The 17,166-nt window shown below is 53.0% G+C and overlaps 1 protein-coding gene across 3 annotated transcripts; it reads left to right on the top strand.

The window, feature by feature from the left end:
* The first annotated feature begins 1,441 nt into the window (after nucleotides 1-1,441).
* On the top strand, nucleotides 1,442-6,436 carry RHBDD2 (rhomboid domain containing 2). 3 transcript variants are annotated; one of them, XM_034069073.1, is made up of 4 exons: nucleotides 1,442-1,605; nucleotides 2,599-3,000; nucleotides 3,353-3,503; nucleotides 5,577-6,436. In XM_034069073.1, the coding sequence occupies exons 1-4, from the start codon at nucleotides 1,458-1,460 to the stop codon at nucleotides 5,962-5,964; spliced, it is 1,089 nt and encodes a 362-aa protein (XP_033924964.1). In that variant the 5' UTR covers nucleotides 1,442-1,457; the 3' UTR covers nucleotides 5,965-6,436. The 3 variants fall into 3 exon arrangements, with proteins under 3 accessions (XP_033924964.1, XP_033924963.1, XP_030909637.2); XM_034069072.1 differs by having other exon boundaries at nucleotides 1,501-1,605; nucleotides 2,359-3,000; XM_031053777.2 differs by lacking the exon at nucleotides 1,442-1,605 and adding an exon at nucleotides 2,074-2,502.
* The last annotated feature ends 10,730 nt before the right edge of the window (nucleotides 6,437-17,166 follow it).

The following is a 17,166-nucleotide window of genomic DNA, read 5'->3' as shown; positions in this document are numbered from 1 at the left end:
AGGCAGTGAAGGGTGTTCCCTGGTTTCAACTAATGGTTGAGCAGATTTGCAAGTAATATAGGCTGTTTCTTCCCCCCTGGGCATAGCAGCAGGAAGCAAATCCCACTGCCACAGCCTAAAATACGTTTCTGCAGAGCAAGCAGTGGCCAGAAGGATTACAACAGAAAAGGGGGTTGAGCTCTCTGCCCGGCTTTTGGTTTCTCCTTGAAAAGCTTCATCTCCTCCAGCCTCAACATCTCCTGCACCACTGGCCTTCAAGAACCTGGGACCCCTCAGCAGGATTAGGGCAGATCCCAAACAATGCTCCACAGCCAGGGGCAGGGTGGGTAGAGCCTCTCAGTGCCTTGGTGCTCCTCAGAGACTGAAGGATTCCCATGAATGGAAAATGGCATTAACTGAGATGGAGCCATGAGCTCCGGTGAGCCTGCTGACACAGCCGTGATGTGTTCTCCTGTTGCTCCCAGTCAAAAGCTTTGATGCTGGGAAGGGGAAAAGATGTCAGCCCCTCAGTGCTCTGCTCACCCCCTTGGCTGGAGGTGATCCCAGCCCCTTCAAACTCTTTCCCCATTTTGCAAATTCAGAGGGGGTATGGGAAGGTGAATCATAGAATGGGTTGGAAAGGACCTTAAGATCATCCAGTTCCAACCCCTGCCATGGGCAGGGACACCTCACACTAAACCATGGCACCCAAGGCTCTGTCCAACCTGGCCTTGAACACTGCCAGGGATGGAGCATTCACAACCTCCCTGGGCAACCCATTCCAGTGCCTCAGCACCCTCACAGTAAAGAATTTCTTCCTTAGATCTAGTCTAAACCTCCCCTGTTTCAGTTTGAACCCGTTACCCCTTGTCCTGTCACTACAGTCCCTAATGAAGAGTCCATCCCCTATAGGCCCCCTTCGGACACTGGAAGCTGCTCTGAGGTCTCCACGCAGCCTTCTCTTCTCCAGGCTGAACAGCCCCAGTGTTCTCAGCCTGGCTCCATACAGGAGCTGCTCCAGCCCCTGATCACCCTCATGGCCTCCTCTGGACTTGCTCCATCAGCTCCATTCCTTATGCTGAGGCTCCTTCCCATGTGGATGGGACCTCACTGTTCTCCCCTTAGGCATGAGCCAGCGTTTGGGGTCTCATCTGGACGAGGAGCTGGGGGCTGCAGTGTCTCTGCCTGTAGCTGCTCCACTCACTGCTGGGGCATCCCATTGCCACCGGAGCAAAGCCTCTCTTTCCCCTCCTCTCCTCTCTCCTCACTCAGGGGATTCATCCGAGCTCCCTCTCCAGGGGATGTTTTTCCTTTCTGGAAAACGGGAAAGGAAGGAATTAGGGAAAAAAATACTTAAAATTTAAAAGGAAGAAGAAAAAAAACACCCACCCCCCATCTCCATGGTAACGGCCTCCCGTTGCCACGGCAACGCTCCATGCCTTCCGGCGGCGGCCGGAAGCGGGGCGGTGCTTGGCACCATGGCCGCTCCGTGGGCTCCGGTGCCGGCCGCCGCTGCCCTCACGCTGCTGCTGTCTGTGTGTGCCTCGGTGCCCGGGTTGCTGTGGGCAGCTCCCGGTGCCCGCTCCGCTGCCGCGCTGCGGCCCGCGGCCCTGCGCGCCGGGGAAGGTGAGCAGGGCCCCTCCATGGCCCCGTCTCCGGTCCCCCATTCCAGGCCGTCCCTGGGTCCCCGCTCCGAGTCTTTGCTCCCGTTCTCTGTCAGAGCCCCCCCGGTCCGCCCTCCTCACCCCCTCTCTGTGGGCACCTCCTCAAGTCCCTCACCCCCGGCCTGCTCCCTCCATGGCTTCCCATGAGCCCCAGGTCCTTCCCTCAGCAGCCTGCTGCGCTCCCGGCTCAGCTCCCCTGTATCAGCCTGCTGCCCCCTCGGCCGTATCCCTGTGACACTGCAGTGTGGGTACAGTGCTAGGAGCTGGAGGGGTTGGCTTCCCTCCGTTTGCTTCCCTGTGCTATTCCCATTAGGATTTTTATCACTCTTTTAATTCCCATGTTCTTGCTTGCCCCCAGGGAGTGATCTCTTATAGCAGCACAATGCTCTGAGCCTACGGGTGCATTCTGCCATCTCCTCCCATGTGTCCGAGGGGTGCAGTTGGCTCGCACCAGGTTGTACTCACAACTGCTGTTTTGCTGGCTGTGGGACTGAGGGAGAGCTCTCTGGCTCCATCCTCCCTGGGTGCCCAGCTAACCCGAGGTTCCTTCTGCCACCTCCAGGCATTCTTTGGTGACAAAGCCAGCCTCCTAGCAGCTTAAGTAGTGTTTATCCTTTGAGCAAAATCCCAGCTACAACCCCAGTGGTTTTTATGTCTCCTGCCTTCTCTTTAAATGAGACTGAAATTTACTACGGATGCTGTTTCTTTTTTCCAGGCAACTTCCCAGGAAGCAGCAAGAGTCAGTCCCTATGTCTGCGATACCCAAGATAGAGCTTGTTTTAACTGATGATTTATGCCTGGTTTTAAAGCCCTCAAGTTCTCTTCTACACCGGGATAGAAATGAAAGCCATTAATCCTTGTAGGCTCACTCTCCCTCTTGCTCGAGCGTGGCATTGTAGTGCTTGCAAACAAATGCATTGCTGCCTGTGCCTATCTAAAGTGCTGGTGTGCTCAGTTTACAGGTTGATTACCTACATCTTTGTCTATGAAGACCTGATATCCCTGACCTGTGGTGCCATTATCATCTGGTATTTTGCGGGCAGCTTTGAGAAGAACGTGGGTACTGTGAAGCACTGCTTCCTCACCATCACCTTTGCTGTTGTCTCTGCTCTCCTTTACCTCTTACTCGAGCCCATTGTCTCGATGGTGTCAGAAGTGGAAGATGCTAAAGGATTCATGCCAGTAGCTTTTGCTACCCTGGGTGTCTCCACCACACGCTCACGGATGAAGAGAACTCTCTTTTTGGGGGTTAGAGTCCCAGTGGTGCTGGTGCCATGGACTATGCTCTGCATTGCATGGTTTATCCCTCATTCTTCTCTCTTGAGTAACCTGTGTGGGCTCTTAGCTGGGGAAGCCTGTATCCTTTCCAAGTGTGAAGCCCTGAACCAGAGTGGGATCGCTGGCTCACGATGGGGAGGACATCCTGCAGTTCTTACTGCCAAGAAGCACTGGCTTTAGGGTGTTTCCTGGGCTCTTGCTTTACATTAAGCTATCACTGGCTTTGCTGGTCCTCATCCCACCCAGTTCTGCATTTGGTTTTTGCCTCATGCTTCCAGTTCCCTGTGGCTTTGGTGCATGCATAGAAGGCTCTGGGTAGAACTGGGAGGATTCTCCAATGGAAGGTGGTTTGTGGCCAGAGGAGGATTGCATGTGACTGTGTTAGGAATGAGTGGGCTTTGTGGTCCTCCTTAACATGCTGCTGGCTTCAGATGGGCTTGGCTGCTGTTTCTGCTTGGATTTTCCAGAGTCAGTGGGCTCTAAGCTGGACCAGGTGTTCCCTTTCAGTCTGCTGAAGAGGATACCAGGGCTGAAATATATCCCAGGGTCCTCAGCAGAGAGAAGAGCCTTTGAAAGCAGCAAGTAAGTAGAGGAGTTCCTGTGAAAGATCTTATGATAGAGGGGAAATTTGAAGCCTCAGTAGAGGCATTAAGTTGCCTTTAAGAGCTGTGTGCTTGTTGTGTTCATATCTTAGGTCTTAGGAGGAACATACTGATGGTACACTTGTGACATTACTGTGGTGAATACATTATCCCACATTTACTCAACCAGGTCTTTCAGTGAAAGCTAAATTGAAGTGATCTACCTCTCACCTGCTGCAAGGGCAGTGTGTGCACATGCAGAGGTGTTGCAGCTGGGCTGACATGAAAGCTAAGTCGTGCAGTTCTGCCCCAGCATTAGGATTTACAGCAGGAGCTCTATGGCTCCCTCAGGCATGATCTTTATCTTTCTTTGCCCCACCTCTCCTCCCAGGAATGCTGCCATGTGAGTTGTGTCCAAACCTCTGCAAGAGCAGAGCATTATAAATAGAAGGTGTCATGAAGTTAAGTGTAAACTTTTCAATGCATTGTTTTGGTGTGGAAGCGAGATTGCATTAACAAAAGAAACCTTAGGGCCTGTGGCTGACGTTCAGGATTATGGCTTTAAGTTTGGGTGGATCACAAGCCATGTGAACACCCTTGTATTCTAAACCAGGTTGGAAATGTAGGTCAATTTTTCCCTATTCTAAGATGTGATTTCAGCTTTCTGTTAAAGGTTAAACTCTACATATTGTTTAAGCCATCGGCTCACTGTAAAGCTTTGTGATGGAAACATTCCCAAGTGTTTGCATCTGCCCTCAGCTGTGGGGAGACTGTAAAAGAAACCCTGCCTGCAGCAGGAGGGTACCCCAGATCCATTGGGGCACTCAGGCATGGGAGCACTTGCAGGGGAGGCCAGGCAGATCCAGCAGCATCTGTGGTTTCACTCTCTCCCTTCTGTGCAAGGGCTGCTTTTGGGAGGAGGGACTGTCTCCCTGCTGTGCTGTGTCTGCATCAGTCTCATGGTTCCGCTGCTGACTGTTGCACACAGCACCTCAGCCCTGTGTCTAAACCTGCTTGCCTCAGGTGAGGTGACATAAATAGACTGTTCTGCCTCAAAGGTATTTACGTAAACACTTCCATTCAAGCAGCTTGTGGGAAGGTGTTTTTAGGATTTTCCATTCCTGCAGCTGAATTTGCATGTCTCTGTGTCTTAGACACAAGTTCAATACGTACATCTGGGGCTTACTTTGTATTAGTTTGATTCTTATTCCCAAGCAAAAGCTCTTGATGGCTTTTGTTGGGTTTTTCTCTCTAAATTGTCCTAAGACTTCAGGTATCAACTTGGCACCAGACAGGAGATGCTTCCAGGAGGTCCAGGCTTTGGCATCACCATAAAAATGACCCGAAACCAAACCCACACCTCATATAAAATAAAATCCAACCCCCAGCATGAGCCACTCTGTTATTCCTGCTGGGAATCTGGCAGTCGTGTTCTTCATGAGTATTGTCTTGATTCAGTGGTGAGCGTGGGCTGAGCAGTACTCCTGAAGTCCCAGAGGCTTTGGCTTCCAGGCAGCTTGTCTCTCTTGATACTTCCATCGGGATGAGTCATGCCTGCTGCTGGCAAAGACTGTTTCTAGGCCTTGCTTCTGAATGATTAATTTTACTTGTAACTCTCTCTTCCTTCCCTTTTCACTCTATACCCTGGGCTCTTACTCACACCAAAGGCCTTTATGGCTTCTTGATAAATAACACTTGGCAGCTGTGGCTTCTCCTGATTAATAACTGAGCAGATGTGTTGTTCAGTGGAAGGCAGGGAGGATGTGTATGCTCATCTTCAAGCACATTGCAGTTTGGCTTGAGTATTCCTTGCAGAGAGACCAAGAATCCAGTTCCTTCAGTGGGTGTGCAATTGCTGTGGGTTGGAAGTGGGAACATCTGTCCTGGGAGGCTGGTAAACCTGTTTTTACTTGAGTGCTGCTTATAATTAGAGCTTCTCCTGTAATGAATCTCTGATGGATTGCAGTGACCTTTGTAAGCACTGGTCAGAAGGAATTCTACCCTCGGGGCAATTCCATCACTAGGCAATGCCAGTTCTGAGCACACTGTAACCTTCTGTTGTCTTCCTCCCCAGGGTTAACCCTTCACCAGGCACTTACCCAACCCAAAGCTACTACTGCACTTCGCCTCTGGCTTTTCCTGCTTTCCAGATGCAGCATCCCAGTGTTCAGAGCCAGGGGTTTCAACACAGCTGTGCTCCAGGCTATGGTGAGGGATCTCAGCACAGCCACACTGCAGGACACAGCCTCATGTCTTCCTCCTATCAAGCCAGAGGTGCCTTTGGAGGGTGCTACGTGCAGTCCCACACTGGAGCCTCGCCTGGACAGTGCTGCCAGTTCTCCCCTTCACCACAGACACTTGCAGGCCTGGTGCCCCCAGCTGGTGTTCAGCAAGCACTGGGGTATCCAGCACCCATGGGAGCTCCTGTTCCAGCTGAACTTTCAGGGGTCCAGGTGTACTGATGCTCCAGAAAGCAGCAGGACTCTCGTACCATGCAGGACCGCTGTGCAGCAGTGCATTGCTGGCCTCTGCTGTATCTGGGGTGACTGTGAATGGGCTGGTAGGTCCAGCATAGACCATTCCCCTGCTCCCTGGCACAGGAGGCTTTATTATGTTTCTTTAATAATTATTTTTTTAAACTCTTTTTTTACCTTTGGATATTGCTGGGGGTGGGACTCATTTCTGTGCTTCTCGTCCTTTTGGAGGCTTGTTTTCATTGCTGGGTTTAGCAGCTGCCTTTTTCCATGCTTCCACTCAAGCTGTAGTGCATCAGCTCCCTGACTCAAGCTAGGAAGTCAATCACCAAAACACTGGACTAATCTGGGGTTTAACTAGGCTGCAGTGTTAGGATGTGTTCCATCTCTTAGCCTTAACCTCCTATCTTGTTTACAGGACCCTAAAGAGGTTTTAAATCATAAAAGCCTTAGTTTATAACTCAATATTTGAGTCTTTTCTACTAGTGACTTCTCCACTACGAGTGTGCCTTGAAAGGGGCTTGTTAAACCAAGGTGGGCAAGAGGGCAGAATACAGAGCATCCCTTCCTGCCCCCCGAAACACAGCTCTGAAATGCTGAAGGTCCTTTTTAGCTGCAGCCTGTGCATGCATCAACCTGTTGCCTTCGTTTTCTGGCAGCCCTGTGCTAGCTCAGCCTCTGTGCCTCTTCAGTAAGGGATTTTGGGCATTTGTGTGGCAAATGCATATAAATCCAAGGAGCTGGGAGGGACCTTAACAGTGGGTGAGAAGAATTGACTGGAATGTGGCAATGCCATTGGGGGTGTTCACACAGCTCAGCGTTAGATGTTTCACCCACCAAAGGGCACACACTGGAAGTGAGTGGTACTGCACGTTGGAAAACGCCTCTGGAGCTGGAAACCGGTTGTTTTTCCTTCCTGACTCTTATCAGTTGATCTGGTAAGAGATCACTCTCCCCTGCAGAGCCAGCAAAGGGATGGCATCTTTCCAGCCTTCCAGTGGTCCAGGGAGCTCTGGCCTGTGAGAATCACCATAGCATCACTGGTCGCAGTGAGAACAGCCCCAGGCCTGGCTGCTGTGGGGAACAGACAGAAATCCTTTACCTCCCCAGCAGTGGGAGTATGTGCAGGGAGCAGGCACCAGCCACTGACCTTTCCGTGCTGGGACAAGGGGAGCCCAGGGAATGGGATGCAGTGGGATGGGCACAAAGGCACAGGTTGGGGTTTTCCCTTTGTGAGTTCCTGGTGACCCTGGCAGATCACTTGGGCTCTCTCTGATCTCTTCCACCATGTCCCTAAGGCTGTTCCACATCCAGCTGCACATCCAGCAGTTGTGGCTCCATGTACCCCTTCCTCAGTGGCCTTCAGATGGATGTTTGCAATGATCCCCCTTTCCCTGGTGTAGTCTGTTCCCTGCCTTTCCCGAGAGCCACTGCACGGTGAGATGCTTTTGTATCATCAGCCGAGGACCTTCTGCTCCTCCAGCAGTGGAGTCCCAGTGAATCCCAATTTCCCAGTGCTGGTGGCAAACTCGGAACTCCTCCCCCAGGGAAGGGAAGTTGCTGGATGAAAGGAAGAGGTCGGGATGAGACATTTGCAAACGTGTTTTAAGGCTGAAAAGAGGAATTCGGAAGAGAGGAAGGTAAAAAACATCAGCTCATTGGGCTTCGGTGTAACAGCTCGCATCGTTAGTGGCTGCATGTTGCAGTACCAGGTCATTGCCTTGGAGGGGAGACAGAGAATCAAAGTTCCTAAAACAGGGAAGGGGTGGGGGGAAGAAGGAAAGAAAGAAGGGGATAAAATAATGGCTAAATTCCCAGTTCAGCCTGGCCATGCTGTGCCTGGGGGGTTGTTACTGCTGTCACTGCCTGCATTCCCACTGCCGTCAACGCCAGGGTTGCATCCCCTCCGGAGGCAGGACAAGGGCCTGGGGACAGGCTGCATCCCCTCTGCTCTTCTGCACCCACATGGTGGGAGAGACAAGCAGTCAGGAAGGAGGAAAGCAGAGCTGACTTGGACCTGCACCACTGCCCCATGTGGGAGCACGGGGGAGCCTGGCATTGATGCTGGAGGAAAATCAGGTCTGTGTTCTCAGCTTTCCTGTTGCTCATCCACTTGTGGTGAAGACACCCACATGCAGATGGAGATGCAGGTACTTGTGCCGTGGCCAAGACACTGCCAAACATCACCTCTGTGCTGGCCCATGGGGTCCCACCTCGTTTGCCAGCACTGTGGGAGCTCCATGGGCAAAAGTGCAGCCCCAGCCTGTGCTGGAGATGGAGGAGAGCCAGAGAGGTGTGAGCAGGGCGTGTGGGACAAGTATGTGTGGAAACAAAGCACCCACCAAACAGGTCCCTGCGGGCTTCCCTGCCCTCTGGAGGGTTTGGACTGGGTGTGATGGGAGCCCAGCCCCCTCCTGGCAGGAATAGAATGGGATGGACTGTGCTGTGCTGCCTGTTCCCCCTCTGGGCACCTGATGGGCTGGGATAACCCCAAACCATGGAGCAGCTCTGTCCTGCTGTCCCCTCCGGGCTGCTGCAGGTGATCTTTAACCTGCGGCCATTCACCCCATGGGGGAGAGTCACAGATGGGAGTCTGTGACCCCACAGAACCTGTGGGGTCAGTCCCTGGGTCAATGTTCCCTGGGTGGTCCCCAGGCCCTCTTGGATGCTGTCCTGATCGGGCATCCCTGCTGCCCTGGGCATCGCTGCCCCAAAGCTGATGCTTTTTGGGTCCAAGCCCCCTCCTTTCCCCCCTCCTGCCCCCATCGGGTGCCTGCCAGCCCTGGCTCAGCCACCGCAGACTTTGCCCCTTCCATGAGGGTTTTATTGACTCTGAAGCCAGCGTCAACACAGCGATAGCGGCAGGACCAAGGCTCTGGATGTGCCTGCGACGGGACCCAACCCATGCACGATGCTGGGGCCTGGTGTGGGGCTGAGCTGGGCGCAACAGAGCCGTGATCCAGCAGCACAAAGGGGAGGGATACAGAACCTATCCCCAGGAGCTGCCTGTGCAAGCCCCGGGGCTGCAGCGGGAGGCGAGGCTGCCCCGGAGCATCCCACCCGTCCGGTTTGCGGCTCCATCCCCGGTGGGCTGGGATCTGCTGCTCTGCCAGGCGGAGCGGCCCCTCCATCCACAGGGGGTCCCACAGCACTACAGTGCGCAGCCAGGGGTCTGCCTGTGCCCAGCGCTGCTTCATACCCTGACCCTAAAACCAATCCCAAACCAAAGCTGACCTTAAATCAAAATAGACCTTAAATCAAACCTGACCCTAAAACCAGCTCCATACCAGACCTGACCCTAAACCAAACCTGGCCCCCACCCCTGCCCATACACACCCTAATCCCATTCCCGAGCCCTGACACCCCTAAACCCGCTCCGTACCCCTCCCCTTACCCGTTACCCCGCACGCTGCTCCCTGTCCCTTTAAGACGCCCATTACGCTGGGCGCCGTGGGACCGTACCAACCGCGCCGCCGCAGAGGTGGGAGGGGGGGGATCTCCACGGCCGGGAGCGCTCGCAGCCCATTGGCGGGCGGCGGGGGCGGAGCGTGCTCCCCTTCCCCTTCCGCGCGTGTGCCCGAGTGGTGCGATCCGGACGCAGCGGGGCTGCGGGCGCCGCCGACAGCGCCGGACGGGCCGCGGTGGGTGCTGTGGGGCCGGGGGCGGCTCTTGTGGGCATGGGGGGCCAGGCCTTGGGGGGGGGGATCTGGACCCCTTGATGGGGGGCACTGGGGTGAATGGGCCGCTGTTGCACGGGGTGGGAGCACTGGTGTGGTTGGCACGTGTTACTGGGATGACTGGGGTCCACTGTGGGGGGGGACTGGTGTGAGGGGCCGCTGGTTGTTTGGGGGGAGGTTCATGTGGCTGGACCCCTGTTATTGGGGGGGGTTGGATGAGGAGAACCTCTGTTATTGGTGGGGGTCTGGTGTGAATGGCTCCCTGTTACTGGGGGGGACTGGTGTGACTGGAGGCTGGCATGTGTGGGCCCCCTGTTGTTTGGGGTGGAGGGGGTGACCCTGTCTCCCCAGTGGCTATAGGGCCGGGGCTAGGTAGGGCTGATGAGATGCAGGGCAGGGATGTGCTCCAGGGTGATGCCCACCCTGCATCCACAGCACTGCTTGTGCCTACCCCATTCCAGGCAGTTGTGGGTTAAAAGCCTTAAATGAAGTTATTTCTTTGGCAGTTCCCTGCAATTCCTGGCCTCTCAGGGACACCTTTGCTGCACTGGGCTGGTTGGCTGCTGTGCTACCCAACTGCTGGGGTGTTGGGAAGGTTGCCCTGTCTTTTCCTGCTGGAATTGCTTTGCAGCACGAAGTTATTCCCTTAGGGAATGTGCTTGTCGAAGGACATAATGGAAACCCCCCTGTTTGGGAATGCTAAAGCTGGAGGGTATGGAGACACCTGCATCACAGTGCTGGCAGATAGTTATCAGCATGGGATGGGTTCTTAGGAAGTTATCTTGTCTGTGGGATAAGCAGCTTGGAGCTTGCTTTGCTCTGCATGCATCTCAACCATGGGTCAGCTTTCAGAGCCCAAAGGTGACAGTGGGAATAACATCCAGGCTGGAAAAGCACGAGGCAGGATCAGGTCTCTAACTTGTGGACAGTGCTGGTGGGGACATCCTCCTTCCACAGTGCTGATTGCTTTGTATGGATCAGGAGCAGTTCAGTGCTTGTCAGGGCAGAGCTGTGCGGAGCAGGGCACACTGCTGTACGCATCCCTTTGGATAGAAGGGGATGTGCTCTCTTCTGGTGTTCCCATAGCTCTGAGGAATCCCAATGAGCTGTTGTGCTCATGCAAAGCAGACCTGCAGGTTAACCAGGTGGTTGGGCTGGTAAGCCAGACCCCTCCTGGAGAGCATGGCATTGTCCCAGTGCAGCTCTCGGTCTTCCTTCGGGTGCATCTCGTGCTGGGTGGTTGCACTGAAACAGGATGTGCATGGCAAAGAGTGGATCTGGAGAACCCTCTGTGTTGCCTGTGGACATGGTGGTGCACAAGAGCTGTGTATGAAAAGGCAGGGAAGAAGCAGGGAGAACAGCAGTGCTGCAGGGAGAGAACACTGTCACAACTGAGCACTTCCATTTAACCTTGTGTGAAAGCCGTGGAGAAGAAAGGGCAGGAAGGATGAGGTAGTGTCAAACAGTTGTTTTAGCCCTCTGTTAGTCCTGCACTAATTGTGCATTGTAAAACCTCTCGTGTTGTCATTGCTTTGCAGGTACTGTTCACTAATCACTGGGGTGGTTCCTTTTGGGTAGCCAGCATTGAGCAAGTCAGTGCTTTCTGCAGCTCTGATTTCTGTTTCTCCCTAAGCAGCTGGAGGAGCTCAACGGGGCCACACAACCACAGCTCCTGGTCTTGAGGAGGCTTTCCCTGCTGCCACCACCCTTCGTGCTGGAGCTCACAGGTATAACCTCTTCCTTTGCAGCACTGCAGGTTGTGAAACATCTGTGGGTGCAGCTGGGTTCGGGGAGGGTGGTTGGGAGTGATGGGCTCTGTACCCAGGGCACCCACAGGATGCTCTCCTGATGGTCTCTTTCCAGAGATGGATTGATGGTCTCTTTCCAGTGCACCCACAGGAGAAGTGTGAGGAACCGTGTGTGAACTGAGATCCCCTTTGATCTTTACTCTCTCCTTTGGTTGTTGGGGTGCAGCCAAGATAAAGTGTTTGTTCAGTCCTGGAGCACTAGGGAAAAGGTTTCCCTGCTGGGATCTGCACTCCTGCCACCTTCCCCATCCCTTCCTGGGGTACAGAGGCAGGTACCTCTGCTGACTGGACTTTGTTCAGGTTCCTGATGTGGGCTCTCCTACCTTTAAAACCACAAGTCACAGACCTTGCATAAGTTGCTTTCCCAATGTGATCATTTGGTGCGAGGGGTGAGATTACTGTCTACGTGCCATTGTTGAGGTGAGTCATGAGCCCTGCAGTGTCAGGCACACCTCTGCCAACATTGGGGCTTTCTAGTCTGAAATTTCATCTATCAGAACAAATAATGACAGGCTGCTCCTTTCCCCAAGTAAACATTCAGGTCAGCTGTGGCTGCAGAGTGCCTGTGGAATCCAGAAGGATCGGAAGAGGAGCACTTGTGTGCTTTGCTCCAGTGGCTTCTCCCGGACCACAAGTCCAAAGAGTGGCTGTGCTTGACCTGGGGTGGCAGATTGCTTTAGTATTCCTGTTTAGTCATCAACCGTGTCTGCACCTCCAGTTATTCCTCTGCAAGGAACAGAGTTATTACTGATTTTCCTTTCCTTTCTCGCTGTATGGGGTAGGAGATGGAGGGGTTCAGAGTTGAAGATGAGGTTGGGTTTTCCTCCTTGGCAGATCTGGCCCTGCACTGTGTGCAAGCCTGCAGGAAAGGTTTAGTAACCAGCTCTGTCTGTGGTGGCTGGCAGGTAATGCTGGATCTTGCTGTGTGGTTGCTTGTGGATCATCCCATTGACTTGCTTTTGTGGGTCATTGCTAGCATCTCTTCCTTTTAACCAACTCCAAGCTTTGGAAGAGCGAGCTGATAAAATGCCTGCAAGGATTGTGCAAGCCCTGCTTGTGTAACAGGGCTGCGTGCAGAACTGCTGGAGGTAAGAGGAGCAGTCTGCCTTACAAAGGGAAAGGAAAAGCCTGTGTTGAGTATCTTCTGCCTGTGTTGACTGTAGTGGGGGTATGGAGTTGAAGAGCTGTGGCTTTTGCAATTCCAGGTCAGCCTTTCAGCCTGTGACCTTGCTTATTCCCTGCCTGACTTCTCCGTTGTCCTGTGGCCCGTGTCCCTTTCTGGCACAGGGACATCTGCTTTGGGTACAGGATTGATGTTCTGGTGCACCTGACTGGGTGTCATTGCAGGAGGCTGGGAGTTGTATGTCACAAATGGTCATAAAGGTGAAATGTAGCTTAGGTTGCCTTACCCATAAGCAGGCAGGGAGGTTCATAGGGGACTGCACTCCCTCCTAATAGGGTGGGCCAGATGTGGAGCCTGGGTCTGGGACCAAGAGGACAACCGTCTTACTGAGTTACTACATAACCCTTACATCTCGTAGTAACACCTCCTTCCTGCACAGCACCATAGGATACAGGCATGTAATGTCTGAAGAGCTCCTGCATCCTCAGTGGAAAGCTGCCTTACAAACACAGAGTGTCCTGGTTTTATACAAACAGTGCTTGGTTTTCTCTAGGTAAATCCCCAGCGCATGCTGTTCTCTCTGGAGATCTTTACAGTTAAATACCTTTGCATCTGTATTTAACCATGTCCCTCAGATGCTCTTCCAGCTCTGAGTTTCAAAGGAAACACCCAAAACCACAGCAGTATTAGGGGGTTTTGCTATCCAAACTCCTGATGCAAGAGGTCAAAGTCTGTGGCTACCAACCCTGAGCTGTCCCCTCCTGTAGTGCCTGCAGGCAAAGTCACAGCTTGGAGCCCTTAACACCTGCTTGGCCTTCTGAGTGGTTGCTTGGAGTATTGCCCATGGTAGTTGGCAACAGAGTGGTCTATAACTCCTGCAGCATTGTCCCAACTCCTGGGTATTGGTGATGTTGAGATCCTTGTTCCTCTTCCAAGTGATACCTGAAGCATGGAGCTCTTTGTCCCTCCCTGGGAGTAGAGGCTGGGAACAGCATTAGTGAGCAGGAGGTTCACTTTACCTGCTCTTCTCAGGTGTTGGTGGTTGTGCAACCCTGAACACTCGGTTTTCATTGCTGATCCGTGTGAAGAAAGGTGTTCAGGTGCCTAAGCTGGTGGGATGACCCACATCCTTGTTTGAAGGTAGAAAAGACAGGCTTTTATCTGGTGAAATGAAGTGTGCAAATGCAGTAATTCTGGGTTGCTTTCTTTTAAGGCAGCTTGGCAAGTTTGAATTCATTTTTGTGATGGATAATGCCTTAAGTCCTTTGATTGCGTGTACTGGGCTCTCTGCAATAGCCCCACCTGGACATACCCATAGAGCTGCTTTCTGCCTCAGTAAGATATTTCCTTGTTGTTCTCTCCCTTGCTCTTCCAGCTGCTCTGCTGTCCTTGAATCAGACCTCCTGGCCAGAAACCCTTCCATGTGTGACAGTAAAAGCTCAAATATGCAATATTTCAAGCTCCAGACTGACTGATGCACGCTCTGCATCTGTCTCCTGTCCAAAACAGACATTGTGCTGCTGTCTGAGCTGGTGTGTCAAGGTCTGCTTAGGAGAGGCCTTGCCCAGCAAGAGCAGTGGTGGTCTGTTTCACAGCCACTGTCCCCAGCTTTTGTGTTTGTTACCCTTGGGCTCAAGGTGCTGCTCTGTTTAGATTGGGGGTTCCGAGTTGGTGGAAGCATGGGGTGGAAAGGCACTTTCCTACTGTTGTGTGAGAGAGACTCTGCTGCTTTCCACCCTTTATTGAGCTGGTTAATGGGAACGTGTGGGATGTGCTGGGAAAGGAAGCGATGGGGAAGTGCGAGGTGTAGTGAGCCTTCATCCCTAGGGAAAGCCAAGGTTGTGGAAGTGAGCCCTGGGTCCCTTCTTGTTCTCACTGTGATGAGGAAAGCACTCTGTGCAATGGCCACCCTGCTTCACAGGGGTTGAACTGAGGCTGAGGAGGCCCTGAGGTCTCCTTCCGTGCCTGCCTCCCCCAGCACAGCCCCTCAGGGATGAGCCCACCCAAAGCAGGGAGCCTGCATGGACCACACAGAGCACAGCTGTATCTTACTGATGGGGAATGTGATCTCCGTGCAGAGAACAGGCTGATCCAAGGGCTGTTGGAGGCAATGTTAAACAGCCTGGACCTGAGTGCCTGCTTCAGCGGTCTGCTTTGGTTTGGAAAGGGCCACTCTTCTTGCCAGGTCTCCTTTTACTAAAAAGGAAGATTAAAAAGAGGTAATTTGAGGCTTGCCAAGGCTTGGACGGGCTGATATAAACAGCATTTTTATTCCAAACAGTTGCTTTCATACCCAAAGAGGAATGAGGGAAGATCTGTTTTGCTACAGGGGTCTCCTGGCCTAATACCATACAGGAAAGTCATCACTGCAATGGATCTGGAAGAGACAGAGCCCAGGCACCAGGGCAGAAATGCCATCTCCACCATCTCTTTGCTGCTGCTGCCTCTCCCCTTTCCTCATGGGCTTGTGGGGCTCCTCTTCCTGACACGTGTCAGTAACCTGCCTGCCTTGCATCTTTGGTGGGTGAAAGGAGGTGACCCTGTGCTGGTCACAAGATTGAGTTCCTCTTTGTAAGCAAGGCTCTTCCTTTTCCTGTGCTGCCACTGCTGTGCAGAGCACTGGGAGCTCACTGCAGGGCAGGGGTTGGAACTGGATGATCTTAAGGTCCTTTCCAACCTTAACCATGCTATGATTATGGTGCTGCTCTCCACAAGCATTGGAGGTGCTGTGAACAGGAGTAGAGAGCTGTGGGAGGGCTCAGGAGTGGTTTTCTTTTACCTTCCAGGTGTTTTAGTTCATTTCTATTACAGTCTTCTCATTTTGCCATGGTTTCTAAAGCTTGGGCTGCAGGTCAGTGCTGTACAAAGAGAAGGAGTTCCCGTTCTCATTGCCATTGGGTGTCTTCCCTCTGTCCCGAAGCTGGTTTAGGGGCTGTGCTGTGATGCCAGTGAAAAGAACTGATTGCTGGTTTAAAACTGGGCTTTCCTAAGGCTTCCTCTCATGCCCCTCATCTGTGTTGTGCCATGGTCCTGTGCAAGAACTGTCTGCACGAGAGGAGGGCTGATCCCTTGGGCAGACAAGGCACATGGTGGGAAGGGCAGGCTGGTTATGTCATCCATGTATATCTAGGGAATAGATAGATATAGGTCCTAAATAGATAGATTTGGTCCTAAAGGTGTCTGTGGCAGATCTCATGGTAATGCTGACATCCCCCAACCACACAGAGCTCCCAGTGCTGGCAACCGTGACAGTGATGCTCCTGCTTTGCTTGGTCAGTGCCATGAGGGTCATCGTCATGTGGCTGTGGAGAGCAAGAAGAGTGCCCTGCCAAGTCAGCTCTGTGCCCTTTGTCCCTTCCCTGGTGCCTTGTGCAGGATGCTGCTGGAAGTCCCCACCGGGGAAAGCCTGTCTGTTGGATGTGGTGGTGATGTGCATGGATCCCCGTTTACAAGGAGCTGGAAAGAGGTCCTTTGGGGAGTGTTGCTGCTGGGAGAGTGGCGAGAGACTGGGTGCTCTGTGCAGTGTGATGGGGTTGCTGTGAGACACAAGGGGAGCTCGTTGCTGCAGGCATGGTTTGGCTTCACAGCACCTATGTGGGTTTGTCACTCAGTTCATCACGGATATATCCCTGCACATATCACAAGATAGAGCTTGTGCCTGCAGCTCCTGTGTTTATCTACAGGTGTCCAAAGGGCGCTGATGCTGCTCAGTTCCTGTTGGGAAAACTGGCTGTCTGGATAAGCTCAGGAGCATAGGACATAGGGGTGCAGCCCCCGTGCTGCCCTCTGCCAGGGCAGGCAGCGTCCATAGGGCACAGTGTGACTCGTGCCTATCTCTGCATGTGTGGGTTCCTCTCAGTTCAACACTGGAGCTTCTTGGTGCTACAGACTGTGATCAGCAGGAGCCTGGGGATCAGTGAGCAGCCCTGGCTGTGCTTGGTCAGCAGTCTTCCTTCTCCTTTCCTCTTATGAGAGCAGGGTTATGGTGGCACAGGGCAGAGGAGAGTCAAGCGCAGAGCTTGGTCACCCAGTTTTAGAGCAAGAGTCACAGTCCTGGTGTGGAACTGGGAAGTGAAATTGTCCTGGGATACTTGAAACTCATCCCAGACGTGACGTCAAGCTCACAAAGTCCCAGCTTCACTTCAGAGCCAAGGCTGTTGGGGCAGTACAATGTGCCTGGCAGAGGGGGAGCCCTCCCAGCCCACGTTTTGTGTTGGTGATGCTGTGCTTTTTGGCCATATCTGCTGCCCTGTCTCCAGATGCTGCTGTCAGCTGTGTGCAGGAGAAGGGAAGAATAGAGCTCTTCATGTTGCTGACTGCTTGGCTCTTGGGGCACTCCTCATCCTGTCTTGTTTGTTGTAACGCTATATTCCTATTGTAATGTTTGTAACCCTGAGACCTGATAGCATCTTCAGGCTATGTGGAATTGGGGGATTTGAGGATGCCTGGCACTGCCAGTGCTTCCAGGCCTCCAAAGATGGGCATGGGAATTCGAAATGCCTGTTTTTCCTAGGAGAAGGGAGTGATGTGTTTGGTAGCACAGAGGTGTGCAGAGAGGGTCCCTGTGGTTTGAATGGCTGTG

The sequence above is a fragment of the Melopsittacus undulatus genome, chromosome 13 (genome assembly GCF_012275295.1).
Source record: "Melopsittacus undulatus isolate bMelUnd1 chromosome 13, bMelUnd1.mat.Z, whole genome shotgun sequence".
In the NCBI taxonomy this organism is placed as follows: Eukaryota; Metazoa; Chordata; class Aves; order Psittaciformes; family Psittaculidae; genus Melopsittacus; species Melopsittacus undulatus.
This window is presented reverse-complemented; position numbering and strand designations above follow the sequence as displayed.

What these genes read in the sequence shown, in the direction of transcription:
- RHBDD2 (XM_034069073.1), top strand. Translation starts at nt 1,458, where the DNA reads ATGGCCGCTCCGTGGGCTCCGGTGCCGGCCGCCGCTGCCCTCACGCTG. An exon ending in GGCCCTGCGCGCCGGGGAAG is followed by an intron (nt 1,606 to 2,598) that starts GTGAGCAGGGCC and finishes TGGTGTGCTCAG; the next exon opens with TTTACAGGTTGATTACCTAC. An exon ending in AGAGCCTTTGAAAGCAGCAA is followed by an intron (nt 3,504 to 5,576) that starts GTAAGTAGAGGA and finishes CTTCCTCCCCAG; the next exon opens with GGTTAACCCTTCACCAGGCA.